Raw genomic sequence first — 23,736 nt, forward strand, 5'->3', positions numbered from 1 at the left:
TGCGTTTGACCAGCCTATACGTTAGCTAAAAAGCCAATCACGTAACGTAACGTACCTTTCTTTATAGGTTCTGTAGAGGCGGATGAAGTTGGATGTTAGGTGGTAGTGTCACTGATTTTTGAGCTGCAGACCTTGCACACCGTTGTTCATTTCTTCCTACCGTCATAAACATAATCCTTGAATGTCTGTGTTGTACTACACGTGATGGTCTTTTTCTACCCTGCTGGTTATGGAGAACTGGATTGATTTATGCGCAAATGTTGGAATGAGCGAATGCAAGTATTTATTTAAAAAACCAAGTCACTTTCAAGTCATCTGTCTCAAGTCTAAGTCAAGTCTCAAGTCATGAACACCAAGTCAAAGTCAAGTTGAGTCTTTTGTCTGTTCTAGTCAAGCAAGTCTCAATTATTAATTTGCGACTTCAAGTCATGTCAGTCGAGTCCCACACCTCTGCCATGAGCAATAGAAAAACTGCAAATGAGCTTTTACTGCTCCAGGAAATACTACACCAACATTTAAATATTGTATATGATGTCTGCCAGGAGTTACACCAAAACTTACTCACACTGCTCTTCAGCACAAACCAGAAATTCTGTAAGTGATGATTCCAAAGGCAATATAAATCATTATACAGAGCACTGAGGCAAAGGAATCTCATTCACAAACCCAGTGCACTCAAGGATTTATCTCCCCAGTTATTCTAAGTCACACAGCAGTCCCACTCCACAGGCAGGACTGGTCTGTCATATACACTGAATACACTTTTTTTTTTTTAAATTAAGAATGTAACTTGGAGACATAAAGCCGATCAATGACTCTGACCCAGAACAGGGGGGCCCCTCCCCAATGGATAGATCATGTCAAGCCAATCATTAACTCTGTTGGTGACAGGGTGAGCGCTGGAATCTCTGACTGCATCACCCAAAGAGAGGACAGAAAGAGAGAGGAGCGTGCATGTGTCCGCATAGAGTGCCGGTGTAATGGCTCGCGGTCAGGAGAACTAAGAGAGAGGAAGTGAGAGAGAGGTTGACCCTCTCAATGGGACTTAATTTCACCGGCAGAGTAATCACAAGGATAAAACAGTCAGGTCATTTATAGGCAGCAACTCATGATGCATCCAGCAACAGGTCGGCATGCACTTCCATCAACAAACAGCAGGCGCCATGCATGGATTCTTAATGAATATCTGACAAGGCGGCCTGCATCAACCTATCAAAATGTACCAACTATAAAATATATTTAAAAATTAAAGTGGAAAAACTCTCTTTATTGTGGTAGTACAATATCAAAAGTCGTGTATATATATATGTGTATATATGTGTATATATATATATATATATATATATATATATATATATATGTATATGTATATGTGTGTATATATGTATATACAGTAGTTTTATTTTTATTGTTCTCCAGGCAAGTAAGGAGGGCCCCCAAAGAAAATCTTGCCTAGAGCCCGGCAGATAAAGCCGGCAGATAAAAGAGAAAAGCTACCTGGATGTAGGCTCGACAGGTCCGCTCTCTCTTCTGGAGCTGTAAGGGAGAAAACAAAGCCTGGAATTAAACAGCTAAAAAAAACCAACTAAATTAAAAATTCACTCATCCTTGCATGTGCACTAGGGGGCTATTCACATTAACCCTAGTATCCTTTCCTAATGCTTGAATTAAATATAGGCGAGGGCATGTGTATACTTATTTACGTGTGTTTACACGTTCTTTTACCTTGTTGTAGTTTCGTGCGGCTGACTCCTTGTTTCCAGGCCTCAGGGCCTGAAGCTGGGCGTCCAGTATGTCCAGCAGCTGCTCAATCAGTCGCACGGACGAGCTCACGTCTCCAGCCTGGATCCGACCACGTGTGTGGTTCACCAGCTCTCCAGCTATGTTGGCAGCATTCTCGCCGCTCTTTATCTGCACATGTACACACACAAACACATACATGTTTACACACAGTGATAGTATAAGGATGATAAAACAGATCTGCTTTAATTAGTTGAGTTATCTTCAAAGCGGTCAGAAAACTCAGTCTGTTAAGTGTTTACATGCACACTAACATTACAAGAAACCACATGTTTTGAGTTAGTTTAAACAATAACAAAGATGCATGCTGTTTGTTCAGCTTTCCCCAGACCCCCTCCAAAAAAAGGCTCTTTATTTTCAGCCGCTCTCGCATCATTGTAAACAAAGATGGACCTCAAAGACCACATTGTGAGGTTTTTATTCTCCTTGGTGCAGTTTCAATTGCAAATCACACCCTTAACAAGCAGTTTGCAATTGCAATTGATTTTTGCCAAAAGGAGAAGGTATAATGGACTCTTCCAACGATGTTACTTTTCAACATGATGCTACTTTCCCTTCTAGGCACATGCACACACTTTAAGAAAGCCTTTAAGAAAGGGTATGCATGGCTACATAGTCAGGGTTCTCTCCGGCAAAAATGAAGCTGTGTTAACCAGTTTTACTTTTTTATTCAAATTTAAATGGACTTTTATGAAATTTGATTACTGACAAAATTGGGGATTGATCCGATTACTAGAGTGTACATAGTAACACAGTTGGGCAATTTAAATAGCAGTGAGTTAAGTTAAAATCATTGTTCACCTAGAGACCATGATGTTTAGCTACAGCACAGGTATTAAGCATTTAATAGACTATGATGGAGAAATTGAATTGGTGGTTTAGTACTTGCAAGCTGTACTGCCTGATTTTTAAAAATCATTTCACCTAGCTGTAATTTAAAGTATATTAGTGAAAAAAGAGAGTTAATTAAGTATCAGGAGCAGATTCCTTGTAATGAAGGGCCAGTTGAAATTAGTCTATATTTTAATCAGGCCAGCCTTGGAGATATGTTAATGTGTGCGGAGGTGGACAGGGAGGATGGTCGGGGCAGTGGGGCAGAGGAAGAGGACAGACCCATGGCCATGGGGTCCGGCTCCAGGTCTCACCTTCTGGGCCACCTGGTTGACCCATGGGGAGGTGCAGTTACTCAGGTCAGGACCCCGCGGGTTCCACGTGACCTGCTCAGCCAAGCACTGGAACGAAGCGATGCCTGGAGGCGAGGGGGGGGAGTAATGGAGAGATAATAAGCGTTAGAAATCTGCAATTAAAGGGGAAAGTGTGGAAGTCAGGGATGAGCACAAAAAAATGCGATATACGTTTTTTTCTTACTCAAGAAAAATGGAATGAAATTAAATTTAAAAATGTAATACTCAAACTGTTTGAAGATGAGGGGAAATAAGGAGGGAGGTGGTAGAGTAAAAGGTCTGAGAGAAAATGAGTCAGAAGTGGAAAAGGTTAAATAATGGAGTGTAGGGCAGAGAGAAAGTGAGAGAAGAGAAAGGGAGGAAGAAGATGACAGAAACAGGCTTTCAAGCTCAAAAAGGAACTGTTTAAAAGGAACATGTGCAGGCGTACTGCAAAACATTTTCTGCGCACAGACACACACCAAAGACATCAGACATGATCCCTCACTGTCAAATAAAAACACCTGAAGGGAAGCACCTTACACCAATCCTCATTTCCAGCTAGGCTTTTCTGTTTAGTTACGAAGGGTTCACAGAAAGGACACCACGCTGGTGTCTATCTGCTGCTAACACAAATAACCAACGTCAAGTCACAAAGACAAGGTAGAGAAAAGAGAAGAGAGACCACGGAGAGAGAGAGAATAGATAGAAGCAGAATGGAGGAGCAGAGACGACAATGCAGCAATGCTTCACAGTTGACGAACGATCAGAGCAGATGTGGCGTTGCATTTCATACCCCCCTTTTTCTCTCTCACCCACTGATTTTTTTCTCCCCTCTCCCGCTTTTCTCTACATTCTCTTCCATCGACCACAGATTGGGTTTGAGAGCTCTGCCAAGACGCGGCAATTAAGCCAGCTGCTAATTTAATGTTACTGCTGTTTTCACAGAGAGAACATACAGAAACAGTGAAAGGCGTTGGAGAGGAACATGGAGGTAGATGTCTTTTTTTCTGTGACTAAAGAGGGCTTTCTGATGGCTGCATGTTTAGAGGTATAGAAGCTAGCATGAAGGGAGGTGAAGCCTGTGTTGTCTAGCCTTTCATTTCATTATTCACCACTTTCAATCAGCTCTGTTTCTGTGGGAGATGAGCCTTTCATTTGTGGAGGACAGGCTTTCATCTGTGAGTCCTCGGGGACTATGCCTGCTGGTGGGACCAGCACAGGGACAGAAGAAAACAGCGGAAAATAACAAGTGTGAGAGCACAAACATGCTGATCACTTGGGCACATGCAGATATAGTGCATGCACAAACAACCACATGCATGGAGGACATACTGCGTGAGTATACTTCAACATGAAACACTCATGATGTTTGTTTCATGGAATGGAAAAAAATGCACACATTTAAAAATACACACACAGATGTCCTCACCTAATGATCCTTTGGGACATGGGCGGTCCACTGTTTCTCCTCTCTGCGTGGTGGGCCACTGGACACCACGGACCAGCTTGGCTTCACAGACATGGAGCTCCGGGTCTTGAGGAGGGTGGGGTGGATGGCGGGTGACAGGCACCGTGGCTGTGATTGGTCGAAGATCAGGGTGCTTGTTGATGGAGCCGATTGGGCGAGAGGTGGGGACCAGAGGACGGGCGGTCGAGGGGCTGGCATTGGAGGTGAAGGGCCTTGCTGGAAGAGTGGTGGTCACTTGGGTGGTAGTCAGAGGGCCTGAGGTAACCCGAGAGTAATACAGGGAGAAGAAAAGACTGTTATAGAAGGATGTAAGGGATTTGTTAAAGAGCGGCAAAACCTGACAGCAAAAGCCAAAAAAAAGATCAAGAGAGTGAAGGACACATGCATATGAATGCACAATGTCTCTCAGAAGATGAGTTCAAAAGTTAGCCTGACAATAATTGGGGTGACAAATACTTTTTTGAGCCTCTCAAAGCCTGCTCTCCAGAGAGACGAGGAGAAGCAGGGGAGGAGATGGAGAGAAAGCATCAACGGCAAGTCAGGAAGAGGTAAATAATTGATCAAATGTATCAGAGAAGTCACCATCACTAACAACCAAACCTAATGCGAAGATAAAAGCAACACATCACAACTACAAAATCCTAAATGATCAAACACAGAGTCAGCACGCAACTCTGTGAATGCCGTCGACCTTGTGTCTCTGCCACTACTCTCTCTGGGCCTAATCCGAGCTTCATACAGGCCTTTATGTGGCTTGGATTTACAATACATCCAAACCTCCCTCTCATATTGATGGACTGCCAAAATGCAGTATGGTGTTCTCATTTCATCCCCCCACCTTATCATTTCAAAATGACTTCTTCATTATCCATGACACAGAGAAGTTGATATGAAGTGCTATAGCAGTCCTACCTCATATGCTGCTCTTTTACTGCAACTATGGCTGGGGATATGATTGAATGATTTGATATCTGAGGCACAAACATCAGATAAGAAACAGTCACAAGCATATTCTGCATTGGCTGTTTGGAGTGTTCCCTGATCAAGCAAAACAGCATCTTTCACCAAATCAAACAAACACAGGTTCTTATTCATAATTTTATGTTCCACGAATATAAAATAATCATAAGAGAAATGTAGACATTGCAAGTACATAAGATATTTTATCACAAATTTACTCTGGATGAAAACAGTGTGAAGCCTGGAAAGTAGGCTATCCTCCTAATATTTCTACTGTAATAATTCTGTAGTGTCTGAGTCAAGAACACAGGTTTTTACTTTTTTTGAAGAGTCAAGAGTCTATACTACAATGGAAACTTAATATTAACAATCAGAAGAATTTTACAACTTAGTCAGATATTACTTAGCATTATACTGTCCAATAGCAATTCTCGATTTAAAAATATTTTATGAATAAATTAATGTAACCATAATACCTTATTACCTAACTAACCTATTAACCTAACTATTACCTAGCTAACTTGTCTGCCTTATTAGTAATTTCAGCTTGAGCTCTGCAAGGACTAAAATGCCTCCATCTCAAGTATAATTGGGGGAAATATAAGCATACTTTTTTGTGATAACCTTTACGTTTCCACCAATTTACAAAAAAAAAAAATTCCCAGAAAGCATGCCACAAGCCTACTTGCTCCTCTCACACACTGTGTTTCCGTGTGCTTTCTGTGGGTTTAGTCCTTACTTGTAGTGGGGTCTGGTGGTCCAAACTCCAGCGGGTAGCGCAGAACATTATAGTTGTTCCAGACATAAAGCTGGTTGTCTCGAGGGTTGTAGTCCACAGAAGAAATATACTGATAGGGGTTGGGGAAAGGGATGTTGACAGGCTCCTCGCGGGCATGGTTGGTATTGTAGGCATACATCACCAGGTCGCCGCCTGCTTCGCTGTCATCATCCTGGTAGACGGACCTCACTGCGTAAAGCACACCACATGCCATGAAGGCGTTGGATGCCATCCTCTTATCGAAGCTGGTCTCCCAGGTGCCTTCAAAGCGCAGGGTGTAAGGGTTCACCTATGGGCAAAAAGGAAATTACAGAATTACATGCAGAATTGGTCCGAGGCATAATGTCAAAATGATCATACTGGAAAGCAGCTCAACGGTTGGGAAATACATCATTAAATTCCAAAAACAAAACTACATGTTGTAATTGAGTACATAACTGAAAGAAGTATTGATTTGATGTAACATTTCCTATACTACTCATGTTTACACAGTAGCACAAACAGTACTTCTAAAAAAAGAATATAAAGATTTAAAAGCACTTGTTAAACCATTTAAAAAGTAAATAAACTCTAAAGTTTTTTAGAAGAGATATTTCTCTATGGAGATCTGCTTCTCCTCAATATACCTTCAAACTGTATGCTGAGGCATAACCCACGTGTTTGTTTCACCTTAGGAAAAATAATAAAAATACATGGAACCAAAAAAGTCTGATGATAAAAGTGATCACTTTCTTGTTTATTACTTTGTTGCTCCATTATTCTGCACTCTCATAGCTCATGCAGGATTTGATATTGTAGATGGATAGTTTAACTTATACAGTTTGAAAAACAATTTCCTGGTAAGGTCAAAGATAGTGATAATAAATGGGACCCGTCTGTCTGAACAACACATTAATTCAAACTCTGTTTGTGTGGAAACTTGCTGCCTGATTGCAGTTTTGTTTGTTAAGAAACAAAGAACCAGCTGTTGTTAAAATAGGTTCCAAAGTTCACAGTGATGGATCATGTTTAGAGTTTGTCAATGAGCAGGACAAAGTAATGTGACTTTGGACAGACAGAAGACAAAACGTATGATATGTTTCAAACAGAATGCACAGTATTATTCTAAAATATTGACATGGAAATGATTAAACCTAACAATGCTGCATTTTTATGATTGTAAGTCATGCCATCATACAATAATTAAAGCCAGAAAGAAACTGGTTGTGGTGCACCTACCAAACAAATCAAATATTTACCTTACTAGTGAGGATTAGGTTTTGATATGATGGGATACGAAATTAGGGCTAACCTTTTAAACTGATTTTTATGTGACTCTTATTCTTGGCCTGTATCTCATTTGTCAGTGCACTTGTGTAATCTCAATAGTAAGTCATTCATGTGTGACATACGACCTTTGCCTGACTACTCTGATGAGATTCTGTTATAATCCACTCCTTCATTTATAATCCACATCTCATCCCCTTCTGTGCAACGCTGCTCTCCCACCTGGCTGACCACTAGTCGTCCATTGTTTGCCTCAGTGGCGTAGATCACCCAGAGGCCGTTCTCATCCACAGCTAGGTCAATGTCCGATTTCCCTCCCCAGCGATAGGGCGAGGTGTCATGGTAGTTGGCGTTTGTGATAATGGCCTCGCCGCTTTTGATGCGCGTCCGTAGGTCATACTTGACTATATTTCGTGTTCGTTCTTTGTTGTAAAATACTGCACCATCGTACACAACAAACCCCGTGCCGTCAACTCTGTTGGGCAACCTGTTGAGAGAGAATCACATGAGTGGTACAGAAATCCAGGAGAACAAGTCAATTCATCAACTCTTCATGACACAATCCTACAAGATAGCCTTACTGTGAGCAAGCTGACACCCCCGTGGGACCATTCTGCTATCACCATCCATTTCCACATCAAAAACCAATAAATCAATAAAGCAGCAGATGCTATTTGATCATCCAGGACAGTGGGAGGCGCCCTTACTTGTAGGTGGTGGTGGCTCGGTTCTGTTTGAAGTCTTCCCAGGAGGCATACTCATACAGCATGTCTGTTCGATAAGGGGTCCAGGGCATGACGTACAGACGGTCTCCAGACTGCAGTGGGTCCTTACACCACGCCCCTGCCTGGTGCTCCGCCTCCTGCAGAGAGCTGGCCGCCTGCACCCGCAGCAGAGTCCCCGGACACACAAAGACTGGCACAGAGACAGCGTGTTGGAGCAGAGAGGAGGAGAAGAAGGCAAAAAGGAAGAGATAGAAAATGAAAACGAAGCATTGTAAAAATGAAAGATATCATGGAGATGGCAGGGGAGGGAGAGAGGAAATGGCAAAGGGCCAAAGTACATGGAATATAGAACAGGAGAGAGACATGAGGGGACAGAAGAAAAATGTGAGTAGATAAAAGTAAGTTGAGAATTGAAAAAGGAGACAAAGAGTTGGAGAATGGGAGAAGGGGAGAGGGGGAGGAGGTGAGGTGCAATATCAGATTTAAAATGAAGGAACATATAAAAGCTCATTTGTAGAACATCAGCATTGTGGTCGGAAAGCGTCTGGATATGATAAATGGGAGATTTCTGGCTGCCACCGCGGCTTAGATGTAGTCTCTAATCTAATTTATATTGGCCTACTTTTTATTTGATTGTGCATTTTCTATTTCAAAGACCTCTGCTTCTCTACCCTGTTACTGGGTGGTAAAACAGTAATTGTGGAGCTTGTTTTATTAGGACCCAAATTTGGCTCTCAGTCAAGAGTAATGCCTCAAAGAAAAAAAGCATCCTGGGGATGTGAGGTTGGCCAGGCCTCCCCTTCCTGCAACTCAGCTTCACACACCCACATGCATTCCGCACATACAAATAAAAACACAAACAGTCCCTAATCCAAACAGACAAAGATGCACACACAAAAATATGTGGGAACCCTTACACACAATCCGTATACCAAACAAGCACACAGAGGATGTCTAGTTTAGGCAGGTGGAGATCATCCACTGGGGATTGGTGTAAATTGGCTGGCTGACGCACTGTGTCCCTGCCTGACAGGGAGAGTGCCCTGGGACCACCAGGCGTGTCAGGTGATCTATGAGGAAAGCTGCTGGCATCATCACCACTCTGACATCACGGGGGTACCGGCAACAGAGAGAAAGAGCAAGAGAGGGTGAGTGAGAGAGTTGGAAGTGCTACACGATAAAACAGTAGAGGAGTCCCCATGTCTCCTCTGCCAGCTTATTTATGTGGCTCTCTGGCTTGGGGTTGCGACAGAACCAGGCACCTGCTGGTCACCTCATGATTGAATGCATCTCTGAACTAATTGGACACTGCAGGGGCATTTGGACACAGATGACATATAGCACACATGGATGCACAGACAAACACACACACACACACACACACACCAGTACACAGGAAAATAGTACATGACATGCATGCACACACCAACACGCATTCATACACTGTCACACAGTGACTCTTAGATTGATGGATCAGAATAGGCTCAAACTGTCTTGAATATTGCATGGTGTCTGGAGCAGGAGGAGAATCATAACAGAGATGGAAGAGTTACTTCAGGCTTTTGGAAATTCAGCTTTCCTTTTTTGCTGTGTGTCGTGCTGTTGTTGATAGTGGCTGGTGAACTGTGATGCTGGGCCACTTAGGAATTAGCCTATTCTGTCTGAGGGGGTCCAACAGGGATTGAGACTGGCAACAAAACAGGAATCTAATCAAGCACATGCATAAACAAACACTCTGAATGCTCTTCACAGGGAGGAGGCTTGTCATGCTCCATTGTCGAACCAAAATGCTCCCTCGAAAGCCTGAGGTGTTTGCTTTGCAAATATGAACGTGGGTGACTGAAATATGCAAAACAATGTTCAGAGCAATGGTTAAATCTGGCACTTTGAGACAGCTGAACAATGAATTTCTTGACTAACATCCATGCCATCTCTCCCTCACACCACAATCAAATGGCATTTTTATCAATCCAGACACAGCATGAGCGCTCCAAAATATTTCAAATAAAGGCTGTAAAGAGTGAGGTGTTATTGGAGTAGAAAGCTATAGAGTGGAAAAAACAACCACTAAAAGTAGGACACTGCCTCAAAAGTACAATGCTACTGTAAATGGAGAAATAAACAGCATGCAGAAAGCATTGCAGTGGCTCTGCATGTAGGTGACCCATACACAAAGCCAGGAACACTCTGCCTCATGGTAGAATAAAGGACAAAGAAACACAAACAGGCAAGCCTCTTCTGTGCAGTCACAAAAAGGATGGCCAACCTGAAAAGTAAGTATTAATGTGGACGCTAGCATCCAACTCAAAAACCATGATACAGTGAAACTGATACGCATTACAATAGCCTACAGTAAAGGCCAGAGCAAATCTGTAATGCATCTATTCTACGGAACAATTTGCTTCATGGTCACTTAAAGCACATCAATCATAAATACAAAAACAGGATGCCTTAATGAGAGCAAACCACAACTAGTTTGGATTCCACTGGATGACATAAAGTAAAGCAGCTACATATAGCCAGTATGACACAAAAGCATCCATATGTGTTGGAGTGCCACTTGACTGAACATATGGCTGATGGCTGGAATTTATAATGTAGATGGTATAATGTAGAAGGACAGTCTAAACGACACGTCTCTAAATTGTGATATTACTGGGTTCATGCTGTGGGTTAAGTGTGTGAACATATAAACACGGTGGTGCATGATTCACTTTTGCTGGTGTTGTATTTATCAATTTGTAGAGGTGTGACCCCAGTGTTTCCCCTAGGATGGAGTTGTAGCTGCAGAGGTTTTTTTTTGTGCGCGTAGTGCGTAGTATGTCTGAATAGAAAACCCCAACATAACATGTCTCAGCAACATTGCTCTTTTGTCCATGAGCAGGCGTTGCACATTACAATAGTTTTCCCATAGGTTTTTGTGAGCTTTAGAGGAATGTCTTGGTGGTGGCTTGGGGGTTCTCCCCCAAGAAAATTTTAAGTTTTCCAATGAAAAATATGGAATTCACATCATATTGGGCCATTATTTTCACCATACCTCTGAACAAATAGTTGGAAAAGCTAGAGCAGATAATAAATAAACAACACCCAAAGTCTACTGGGGAGGAACTACAACCATTAGATTTGTAGAAAGTAATTTGGTTGGTTCTGTTGCTCCACAGTGATTTTACATTTATGGCACAGCATGTTTTGGGCATCACCCCCTAAGCCTTAACGGCAGGAAAACCCTGTTAATATCACCTGAGAATCATTATAGGTAGGATTGTTCATATTTGCCTTTTGTGTCTTCATTTTAAAGCTTTTGACATTTATCTGTAGACATTAATATAAACAAATAGGCAACATGAGAAACTTCTTCCCTTCTGAGGTGAATTTTATTTGGACATTAAAATCCAAAAAGAAAGTCTCCTCATTAGCTTAAAAGGACTAGTTTGCATAACTAATTAGCTTTACTAACGTCAGCTCCTCCAGTAACCACAGTCCTTTCTTTTCCCAATAACCACTTTTTCAGACTCATCTGACACCTGAAAAATAATTTAGGATGAACCAGTCTGTCCAGGACAGAGCTGTAGGCTACACCAGTTTAGTCTAAGTTTGTACCTGATGTTCTCAACATTGGACAAGTAGGTAGTAATACAATACAGCTAGTTACTCTATAAATTGAGCTAATGTTAAGTTACATAGCAGCCAAAAGACGTAGCCTACTGTATAAGCTTTCCTGGTCAGCTTTGCAGTCTGGGGGGTAGATGTTATCTAACTTAGCGCAAAGTGGCTTCACTTTTCCAGCAGTTGGGGAAACAACAGACAGATTTTTCTTGGTCTTGAGAAGCTAACACACCGTAACCGACATCGTACATTTAGTTAAATGCATTAATTTGGTGCAAAATTAAGAGGCTATCTATGAAGAACTTGGTACACTTGTAAACAATGTTGTGCTCTAATAAACTATTTGATCGTAAACCCATTGTATAGCTATAAATGGTGATGAAAAAGCAACAAAAGTCAACAAATTTATTTAATGTTTTCCCAAAAACCCTGAATCAAAGAATAGAAGACAGAATATGTAACTTCCACAACATTTTATTGTTGTTGTTTTTTTTTACTTATATTGGACACATGTAATACGTTTTATACTTTCTGTGAATATAATCCAATTAATCTTATTTCCATGCTTATAGACACCTTATTTTGAAAACCGGGCGTTGTGTGTATCCTCATGTCCTAAATTCATTAAGTCCAACCCGAGCCCGAATTTGTTAAATAATGTTGTATGTGGTTCTCGTATCGCGTAAAATGAAGACTTCACAGCCTCTCTTCAGGTAGGACTCTAATACTGCAATACTTGTCTTTGTAAAGAGAGACAGCGACACGATAAAGTCGCTAACCTTCCTGTCAGCTCGCACTGGTCCGTTACAGTCATAGACTGTATAGAAGGTTACAGTGTATTTACCATAAAGGCTTTAATACGTGTGCACTCCAAATTTAGGCAAGGCTAGCTTAATCGCCTTCTCACAGACGAGTGACAGAAACAGGCCGTTAACGTTACCGTAGTTACCTCAAAAGAAAAGTGGTTGTCTCGAGTCGGAGGCCAAAGTGTCTGAGCGTGCGAGTTTACGGTAGCGCGGAGCAGCGCCCACAAAACACAACGTTAGATGTCTGTAATATATTATGAGATGTAAAAATATTTTTCGGTTCATTTAAACTATGGCGGAGCAAATTATACTATTGCAGGCCGCCATGGTCTCGTTAAGTAATGGTCAACACTGCCATCGTTAACGGCACTTCACAATTTTAAGATCCTGTTAGACACACAGTATGTCATTCATATGTATAATTTCCAAAATAAAGCTCCTGATAGCACAGTAAGTTTAGGCATGAATATAGAGCTTTGGAGGAGGCTGGATACTGTACTGAGTCGTGATTGGCTATAATATAGAGGTAGGAGACAGAGAAGAATGCACAATAGCTATCACTGCCCCAAAATAGTTGTTGTCGGCAATACAATTTACTCTCACTACATGGTGCCCACCCTCCAAGCTACTATGTGATTCTGTTCATTACTTCACCTAACCTTCCAGTCCTGTCCTGAATTGGTAGAAGCCTGTATTCTATTGGGTTCATCATCACAATAACACTGCAGCACATCATAGACTAACAGTCTGTCATCCTTTGCCTTCCTGCTCCATGTTTCTCTGTCTTTCCCTCTCTCCCATATGCGCCTGGCCGGCTGCCCATCAGCAAGCCTCGATTTATTCTAATGAACTGGTCATTGGGTGGGCCCGGTGTCAAAGGTGCTCATCAAAGGCCTCCAGGCAGTACACACACAGAATGAGGACACACACACACACACACACACTCACACACACACACACACAGGCCAAACAGAAACAGTGGCCTTCACACCCTGCAAACCCAGCCTAGGGGTTCTCCCCAGCCTTCCCAACCGCCTTCCTGTTTACCAGCTCGTTCTGCCTGCCTCCCTCTCTCTCTCTCTCTCTCCTTTCTAACTGTGAAGATTGATTGCAGCAGTGGGAAGCTGGAGCAGCCAAACCCTAGCAGTAGTCTATAGTACAAGAGGCTATTATGACCACAGTATGAATGAGGTATTAGGCTTTAGGCATTAAGCATTAGGCGTAAATCTTGAGATTAGGCATTATCGTCTGGCTAGAGCAGGTTAGCTGGAGAAAGAGCCATCTGGGATTATGTGAGATAGTTAGATTAATAGATTAATTCCTGTTTTGGTGCAAATGGAAATCTTGGAGTCATGTTCATCCAAGTGAAGCCACCAGGCTGCGTAGACACAACACTTCTTTGTCATACAAACTAGCCAGATGGCTAATGAAACTTACCTTATCAGGGATTAGGTAACTATCATACTTTAGCGTGCCAATTACTGCCACACACACACACACACACACAGGGAAATACTGGTCTAATAATTGAAAAAAAAATCTCCATAGTGCCTTTTCCAAACACAGGTCAGCTGTTACTTATCAATATATGGCTGCAGTATAAAATGATGTGATAAAATGAGTGTCTCTGAGCAATTTGTGATCGACTGGTAAACGCAATTAAAAGTGAGCGCTGACAGCTTTAGGCTAAATTTAGACCACTCATTTTGGTTGTCTTCTGCAATCCATGGTGTTTTCATGTTTGATGTGACAGTGTCATGGTGATCGTTAATGTACAACTTTGATGATCTAAACACCCCCTGCCAATGGTTGGCAGCTGTTTCTAAAGCGGTGTCCTTGTGATGTTTGCGTTTTTGTTTTTTTTTTGCTTTTAGCTACAGGGATCTGAGGGCCCAAGCCTTTGCCCAGTCCTCAGTCATGGCCTGCTCACAGGACTGACTGCTGAGAGCATGCTGCTCTAATTGAATCCCACACCTGTTACTGGCAGGTACAGCACATTGACAGCAGGGGGAAGAATAGAGCATGGCATGGTACCCCACGTCCATGTTGGACAGTTAATTAGCTTTAAGGGTTAGTGAATGTGTAGTGAGTCTCCTTATGGTATGTTGATCTCCATTCATCAGTCCATTAGTGTGTGATGCTGTGTCTTACTGATTATTTTTATGTGTGTGTATTTGTATGTGCGTGTATGTGCGCGTGCATGTGTGTGTGTGTGTATGCATGCATGTGTGCAGTTCAGAGAGACAGAGAGGCAGAAAGAGCGCGAAGAAGGATGTGAGCGTTTTCTGTGTGTGCAAACAAGAAGAGAGAGAGGAGTGGAGTAAGAGAGAGTAAATAAGTTATTTCCTGTGAAATGAGAATTAGGAGTGAGTTAATCTGCTGAGGAGTGAGTACGAGAGAAGAGAGAGAAATAAGGAAGGAGGAGGGAGGGGCTCCCATTGTGTTTCCGCTTCCTTTTAGACTACAGTGGAGTCAAGTCATGGGAGTAAAAACACAATACAGTACAATCAACCGTGCACAGGCATACACCCTTAGGACACACACAAACTCACAGACAATGCACACAGGTACACACTTCCCAGACAGTGGAAGAGGCAGGTGTCAAATTGGCACCTTTATCAACCCAAACATTCACCCCAGAGAATACCCTTCACTGAGACCAAAAGCTAGCAATGGCTAGAGATAGTGTCCACTGAAAGCAAAGTCTTATCTGCCTTGGAGTGAAGTTGACACTGAGTGACAGGAAAGTTGGTCGAGACATGGCTGCAGAGGCTACAGGCTGCAGATACAGTAGACGACAGAGGGGATACCTTATACTGACTGACTGAGGCTTGAGCAGAGGGTAACAGTAAGCCTGCATGGCTGTAACATTAGCCTAGCCTAGCCTGCTACCAACTCTTCTCTTTTTTCTCTGAATCAGGCGCCCCAGAGGTGCTGCCTCTCCATAAAGGACCTGGAACCAGAAGCTGGGATTTAATATTCGCGACCACCTGCCTCACTCACTCACCTCTCTGCACTTTGGCTCTAACAGTGCATGACTTCTGCATGTATAGTCAATCCTCACACTCTCCCTGTGTCACTGAATAGGGTGTCCGCACTTCCTCGGCCACATGATTGTGGCTGTGTATGGTGGGTCATTCCTAATGAGGCGATGCCACCTGACTCATCGTCTCTATAGTGACTGCTCTCCTTCTCTTTCTCCATTTGCAGCCATTCTTTGTGTTTTCCTGTCACACGAAGCAGTGGTTTCTCACTCATTCCCTCTCACTTTACCAAATAACAAGTAGAGAGCTGTTTGTGTGAGTGATGGCTCTGTCCTCGTATGTACGCCCACCCCGCCCTCCATGGAAATACCACGATTGTTCACAGTAGTCTAACACTGCTTCCTTTTTTTGCCTCTTTTCCTTTAGAAGCAAACATACTGAAGGTGAGAAAAATATGGCGGACACCTTGGTCCTGTCAGCAGTGATTAAAGAAATACTGTAATGATGTGAGTAGTGTACTCTGCTACACTGTCAGTAAAAAGGGTGAGAAAAGGGACAGAGGCAGTGATGGGAAGAAAGAGAGGCGACTAACGCCAACATAGTCTTAAAATAGCCTAACGGCAGGTAGGTTGACAGATTGTTGGACATTCATTGCACAGGATCTCCTGCATGTGACATCATCACCGCGCTGTGCACGTCATCCCAATCCAAATCTGTCAATCAGCTGATCAATCAGTGAGGATTAATTGTAACAGACACAGGCAAGATACAAGTCTGGAATGTTAATTCAGCCATAAACAGAGAAAGGAAGTGTATTTAGCAGCAGTGGTGGGATGGATTAAGGTGGGTAAGGGCAGGAGTGCAGACAGAGGAAAGGGGTATCATCTTAGTGTTAGTGGGAGGAAGAGTAGTAAATAAAAATAACCAGTTGGGTAAGGCAGAAGCAGGAGGAGGAGGAGGATGGTTTTCTAGCTTGTTATTCCACTGCAAGCAGGGAGAGTGAGCTAAAATGGCTGCTTGCAGTGGGAGAAAAATGTGAGACAATGATCCATGGTAATGAAAAGCCATGGACACGACAACAGACAAAGGGGTCCATAAACCAGTTAATGGCAACCTCTATAGGAGTTAATTCCTCCTACATACCGATCCAGCCATGGGGCCAGACAGGGAAATGGCAGAAGCAGATGTGAGTAGGGGGGTTCAGAGAGAGTTGAGGAGGGTGGGGACCATAGAGAGGGAGTTAAGGCTCATTCGGAATTGGGCACTTATGGTCATGACTCTCACCGTGACCTTGGGTATGGGTCAGGTCTATCTCTCCTCTTTTAGAAGCTAGTGATTGAGGTGCCGGACCATGCTGATTGGGGCTCTTTAGGAGTGCTTGTACTGAGGCCCTGCTGTATCAGAGGGACCATTACAAGAAGCTGGAGCACTCCCTACAGGGGATACACCTCCCACCCCTATCCCCTCGCATCTCCTCCCCCTCTGGAGCCTCATTAAACACGTAAGGAACAAGGAGGGATTGACTGATGAGGACTGGTATGGGGGGGTACACGAATTCACAGTGCATGTGCAATAAAGAAAACAGAGATGTGGTAGTGACAAACTGTAGAAAGAGAGGGAGAAGAAAGGAGGAGGCAGAAGAGTGTAAGAGATGCTCGAAAGAGCCTGCAGCTGCTTGTGATGGCCAGATGTGATCTGAGAGATAAACCAATCAGAGAAAGGCGAGAGAAAGAGGACAAGAGAGAGGGAGGATGAGAAACACAACAGAGAAAAATAAGCAGCGATAAGTTGGGAGACAGAGAAAAGGAGTTAAATGGAAGTGTGATTAATTGAAGGAAGAGACAGAATGAGAGAAGGACACTGAAGCACCTGGAAATGGGTTACTGTAAAAATTATACTGAGAGCAACTTTGGCCAGATACTATGTTATCTAAACACAATGTTTTGCTTCGAGATTACAGCAACAACAAACTTTGAATCGGTCCCAAGAAACTAAAAAAAGGGGGAGAGATACAGTAGGGGCAAAAGGAGCTGCTGAGTAATGTAAAGAGGGAGAAGAGATTTTTCTTAGATCTGGAAGAACAAATAAATTGCAGTAGCAAAATGAGTGAAAAAACTGTAGAAATGTAATGAGAAATGTGAAGTGTCAGGTGTATGTGAGGCAACAGTGTAAATAAGAAGATGAAAGGGATGGAAAGACTTGCCAACCATGAGGTGATATGAATGTATGTCTTTAAGTTTAGGCTGAGATGTGCTACTTTGTACAGGAAAGGAATGAAGTTAATCTCTCGTTTATCTCTCATAGATACTGGACTGACCTTATTGTGTGTCTGTGCAAGTGAGTGTGTGTGCATGCGTGCAGGTCAGGCTGGTGTCATCAGAACCAAGGAGGAAATCTAGAAGGATTTTAGAGTTTTGGTTATAGGTCAAAGAGAGAAAGAAAGAGACGGGCAGAGGAGGCGATTAGAGATCGAGAAAGAAAAGGGAGGGATATCAACATCAAACATGACCACTACACAAGGTGCTGGGTTAGGCAGGGGTATGGGGGGTAGGAGGGGAGACAAGGGAGGAGGAGAAGGTAGGAAGGGGCGAGCTGTGGTTGTTATGTTCATTGTGGTCTTTACCTTTTTGATCCACTTCTATTCAAGCATCGGAAAAAAGGAGAAAGAAGGAGATAGAAAGATAAAAGAGAAAAACAGTAAGGAAGAGAGAGAGAGGGAAAGTAAAGAGAACGAAAGAAAAACAGGTGCAGGAAAAAAGAGAAAATTTAGATTAAATAAAACGCTGTCCTTTCTCTCTCTCTTTTTTAAAGCAAGTTATCTGTCTGTGTTATGGTTGGCTACTCAGAGAAAGGATGGCTCAAATGGAAAATGAGGAGGGGAAAATGGCCTGACCTGGGTTTAAATCCATTTCCATTTCATTTCAGCTTTATCAATAATCCCCCAACAACACAATCCACCCCCAACCACACACTCTCGACCACACCTCCACCCCTCTTATTGCCACATCCCTCCCTCTCTCCCCTTACACCCACAGTGCAGCTCCAGGAACCTGTTGGAGAGAGAAACCGAGCGAGATCATCTTTGCGCTGCAGTCCTCTTCAGCTGTGGAAGTAAACAAAGTAGACTGGGAAAGGTAGCGAAAGAGATGGGGGGGATGGTATATGGAAAGGTGGCGATGAGAATGTCTCTGTGGCTAGTTGTCTTTGGGGATCATTGAATCCCTCTCTCCTCATCTCTCTCCAAGTACAGTCTGTGTTGACATTAGAGCGGTCCCTTGATCTAAAGAAAGCGGTGCTTTTGGCTTTGCTCAATTTACAGAGTCAGGATGCTCGCAATAGAAGCCAGCAAAAACACTCAACCCATCGACCATCCAATCAATGGGGAGCTGCCGGCTTGCCTGGCCAAGGCTGGCTCATCAAAGAAAAAGAGAACAAACAACAGGGGAAAGGGAGGGCTTGACAGAGTGGAACGCCTCAGAAACACAGAGAGAAACCAAGACACACGGTCGGGGGGAGGGGAGAAAAAAAGAGGGTAGAGACAAAAGAGAGATGAGAGAAATGTCTACAGCGGGCTCATCACACACAAATCAATAGGTTGGTGTGTAGAGTCACACTAAGGCCTCAGCTGACACGAGCAGGTAAGGCGTAGCTCTATCGACATATATGACGCTGTTTGGTACCTGCTTGTGTCAGCGGGTCTAGGAAGGTCCATGAGCAACTGGAGACTTAAGGAGAAGCTAGCAAGGATCTCAGCTCCGCCTATTACATTACAGCGCTGGCATGCACCTTTCCTCTACCTTTCCTTCCTTTGCTGAGTCACAAGTGGTGTGCAAGTGGATCGTCATGTCTCGAAAGGCACATCGTGTCAAAAAGCACATGGTTTTGTGGATCCCTGCTGTGAGCGTGATTGCTGTGTATGCGTTGCGGGAAGTCTTATGTCCCCGGAGGGCCCTGCGAAATTGTCATGACACCTTGCAGGGTTGCTTGTAAAAAAAGAAAAAAGGTGAGAGAGAGCAAGGGAGAGAGGGGGATGTAAAGAGACAAATAGCGAGCAAAATAAAAAGGAAAAAGGGAGTGTTAGCAGCAGTTGCCTGATCAGTGTGGGGGATGGCGTTGCATCTTGGCAGCGGTACAGCAGAGGCAGCATCAGTATCAGCAGCAACACTGATCATTTATCATCTTGTGCCAAGATCAAACTGGACAAACAACCTCCATGAAGACCTGGGGAATGGTAGCCATTTTTCGCCTACAGGGGTAAACATGGCAAAGCTATGAATACCAGTCCTGTGAAGCTGGGGCAGGAGGCAAGAAAGCATTACATCCTCGCCACCAACTGCGAGTGCAGTCATTAGCACCAAGGTTCAAGGCTCCAAGGAGACACTGACCACAGAGCATCCAGAGCTTTCATCCTCACTGAAACAACTGCAAGGGGGTCCATGGGGACAGCAGAATTCAGCAGAGCTCGAACATATGGAGCTTTTCGTAGACAACTACTGACAGAAGAACTTGTCCGCTTCTTGCAAGTGTGAGGTTACAGTCTCACCTCAAAAGATGGTATACCAAATGATAAATGATGTGTGTGATGAACAGCAGTGGCATGAAGCAAGAGAGAGAGAGAGGAAGAAAAAAAGGAATTCTTCTTGCTGCAGAAAGGGATAGAGGAATAGAGTAGGTTGAATACTTCTGTTGAATTCATTTCGTCCGCTCTTGGTTGTCCTGAAAAATAGACAGTAAGCACATACACATACAAGATCATCACACGAAACTAAGGACACACACACACAAACACAGAGAAAAGAGACAGAAACTCATCAAACTCTCCTCACAGTGAACAGGAGGTTAGTTTAAGGCCACCTTGGCTGTTTGTCTGATTCATTCAGCATTTCTCTTTTAGGGCCCTTTTGAGAAATAAGCCACTGCCCTCTCTCCCCTTAATCACTCTGCTCAGCGCTCTCTGCAAACCTATCAATTACTCCCACACTAATGAGTACAGCGAGAAACACACACTCTCAAATATACACACACAGATACATACACATTGTTGGAGTACTGCAGGACAACGTACGCTCCTCTGTCTCTTTCACAATGCTGAGATAGTGTGTTCTCTCCAGCTTCTTCCATCCTGTCCATTTTCTACTTCTCTCACTTTACATTTTTCACATTAAAGAGCCATCCCTTTCCACGGCCTGAGCAAAACCTCCTGCTTCTCATTCACAAAACATTTATGAGCCCCTATACATATTAATAGAATTTCATTTTCAGCTACATCAAAGTGTTTCCTCTCCCCTGAAAACTTGTCATATTACAATGCCATTATTACTTCTACTGACAAACTCTTTCCAACAAGTCAACTATCATTTCCTGTGGCTTTGTGTCCAAAAAGCGACTTATCGTAATGAATAGGCAGGGCTGAATACATCTGTGGGGAAGAATCAATTTTATAGAGTGAAACAGTGGCAGAGCCACAAAACATGAACATTAAAGTGGAGAATATGGAGTTACCTAAGAATTTCTGCAGAATCTCTACTGTATAGTCTGAGTAGGCGTTTTTAAAGTCAGTTCTTCGGCTACCTGCACTGTGCATATTAACAAGATAAATAACAACTGATGAAATAGCAGAGGCACTAGGTCTAATGGCTCTGGCATGGCTAGCATGGATGTCCCAAATACAGAGCATTAGCAGTCAATAATGATGTTGCACTGTGTCCTAGAGGAGGACGGGGGACAGGTAGAGTTCTCTCGCGGGGTAGATTTACTTTGACTCAGTGTACATCTGTGTTAAGATTGCACTATAGGGTTTCCACTGCAGTAAATACACGGTGCAGCTGTGTGCATGGATCTGTGATGTCTTAATGGAATCCAGCAGTCTACAGCAGGCTGTGACAGTGCAAAATGAGAGTTCAGATGAACCGTTTTGTCTTGCTCTGTTCCGGCTGGCAAAAACAATGCAATGTGGCAGGGAGGCCTCTCAGGGCTTTTTGGCTCGATGAGATATGATTTGACTTGTTGGCGGATGTTGTATTTTGCCAAGGCGATCCTACGCTCAGCAGCACACACACACGTTCCGGACACTTGTTTGAGCTCAGCCGACAGAGGTGTGTGTGTGTGTCAGCTCGGCTCTGGCTGTCACCTCGCCGTTTCAGGTGACTGGTAACATGGCGCCTCTGTGACACACACATAGAGGACCCTGTCAGACACAAGCATCACACACAGCCACCAACATTGCTGCACACCATCTCAGCTACTGTGACACACAACCTTTACGTATTATCTCTAAATTATTCACATTTTTGTAGAGACAACCAATGAAAAACACACATCAGCCTTGGATGATGCCACAGTTCCCACCGTTCCCAGCCAGACGTGAACGATGGGGCATTACCAGAGCGATTAGCAGCAGCAAATTCAATTAATCTTGACAAATCTCTGCTGAGGCAGAACTGAAGAGAGCAAAGCGCCCCCTCTCCTGGTAATTAAAAGTGGCCGAATTGAGTGGCGTGTGGTGCGACGGTGACTAGGTTTTGGGATGAACAGTTCCAGCTCTGAGTCTAAATGTGTCAGGTCGTATTTTCTTTGTCAAGTGAGCACAAACACGTAGAGCAGCCCGCAGCATGGGTCATGTGCATGAGCGTGCACGCATACTTGTTTCTATTTCTGTGTATGTGTGTGAGTGAGTGAGTATAGCATGGTCATGTTTCTCCAGCGCAGGAGAGTGGCAGAGGACAGGGGTAATTGGCAGGACTTTTCATCATTGAGGGATCAGCTTCCAATTTTCTAAGCTGTACCGTACTTCAGACGCAATCAACAAAGTTTTTTCCCAAACACGGGGAGGAAAAATGCAAGTCAGCAGCTATTTAATCATCCCTTTGATTGCCTTGCGGAGAGAGAACGAGCTCCCTTGTGCAGTCAGAGGGAAGGTAAGGTTAAAATGCATGAAAAGAAGAAGGCATGTACAACGAAGCAATGCTAGCATTACCCTCTATAGACAATACAATACAGAACACCAAGCTGCAGTAGTGAACTACCAGAGGACTAACAAACAAAATCATACACCTGGAGAGTGTCAATCTGACCACAGCAACATTGACTGAAAGACAGTGAGCAGAAGGCAGAGGAGACTTGAGAAGAACACTTGCTGCCACTAGGAAACCTGTGAGGAAAATATTCACACCAGAGAATAATCTCCAATGGCAAGAAACCCAGCTAACTTCTTCTTATCTGTGACTGTGGCTGCAACTTGACTCACCAAAGTCTCTCAAAAGGTAAAGTGACGGCACAAAAGCACTGAGCAGAGGAAGGGCAAAGATTGAAAGAGGTGCTTGGAAGTCCCTGAGTTTATCCAAGCCTCTCTGTTAAAGCTGGATGGCTGGATATTTGAATATTTGTCCCATCTGTAAAAGAAAAAAACAACAGAGACAGCAGAAGAGACAGAATAGAATGATAAGCTACTGTGGCTGATTGATGGACAGAGTAAAAATAGAAGAAGAATGAGAGAAATGGTGCAATGGATGCAGATTAAAGACCTTTGAGTGTAAAGTATATGGGAGGTGAAAGAGAGAAAAGCAGAATAAAGAAAGAGACATGAAAAGCTTTGATATTGACTGCGAGAGATAATAAGCTAAGGGAGGATGAGATCCTGGCAATAAGAAGGAAGAAGGAGAAGAAGAGGAAGAAGAAAGCAAAGCAGGTTAGCTGCTTGTCAGCGACTCGAACCCGCGGCTCGCCACAACATCTGTTCCTGAGGAAAAAGCAGAGAGAATCACCCTACAACCCCACCCTGATCAATCAGACAGCTCCAACACCCCAAAAATACCCATGTCCCCTAGTTTCTCACCACCCCAACACCCTCAATTATCCTTCCACCCCTTTGTGCACCCCAATTCTGCTTCTGCCCGGTGGAGGGGAGCGCAACTGCCCCTCCCCTCCAGCCAGGTGTTCCTGCGCAGTGAGGGGATCAATGCTGGGAGTAATAATACATGAGAGGGCGTAGGGGAGACTGAGCAGAGATTTTCACATGAACGAGGATCAACACAACACCATATAATCCTTTCTGTGTCCGCTCCTTTGGCTGTGTGAGTGTGCTCTTGTTTGAGTGTGCATGCTTGCTCAGGGGAGGAAGAGTCAGAGGGAGAGAGAAAGAGAGCAACTGTGTGTCCCCCTTTCGCAAGTGTGAGGTA

The 23,736-nt window shown here is 43.5% G+C and overlaps 1 protein-coding gene across 3 annotated transcripts in view; it reads right to left on the reverse strand.

Annotated features, from left to right (window-relative positions):
* adgrl1a (adhesion G protein-coupled receptor L1a) overlaps positions 1–23,736 on the reverse strand; it is a 57,393-nt gene that overhangs the window by 14,753 nt on the left and 18,904 nt on the right. For 2 of the 3 annotated variants that reach the window (XM_046036451.1, XM_046036461.1), the window contains exons 5-11: positions 8,146–8,353; positions 7,661–7,925; positions 6,134–6,461; positions 4,396–4,689; positions 2,946–3,049; positions 1,726–1,911; positions 1,498–1,536 (exon numbers count right to left, since the gene is read on the reverse strand). In XM_046036451.1, coding sequence (XP_045892407.1) covers positions 1,498–1,536; positions 1,726–1,911; positions 2,946–3,049; positions 4,396–4,689; positions 6,134–6,461; positions 7,661–7,925; positions 8,146–8,353 — 1,424 coding nt within the window. Of the gene's footprint in view, positions 1–1,497; positions 1,537–1,725; positions 1,912–2,945; positions 3,050–4,395; positions 4,690–6,133; positions 6,462–7,660; positions 7,926–8,145; positions 8,354–9,080; positions 9,266–22,805; positions 22,882–23,736 lie in introns of those variants that run through there. The other variant, XM_046036470.1, reaches the window with a different exon arrangement.

This window comes from Micropterus dolomieu, linkage group LG02 (assembly GCF_021292245.1).
Source record: "Micropterus dolomieu isolate WLL.071019.BEF.003 ecotype Adirondacks linkage group LG02, ASM2129224v1, whole genome shotgun sequence".
Lineage (NCBI taxonomy): Eukaryota > Metazoa > Chordata > Actinopteri > Centrarchiformes > Centrarchidae > Micropterus > Micropterus dolomieu.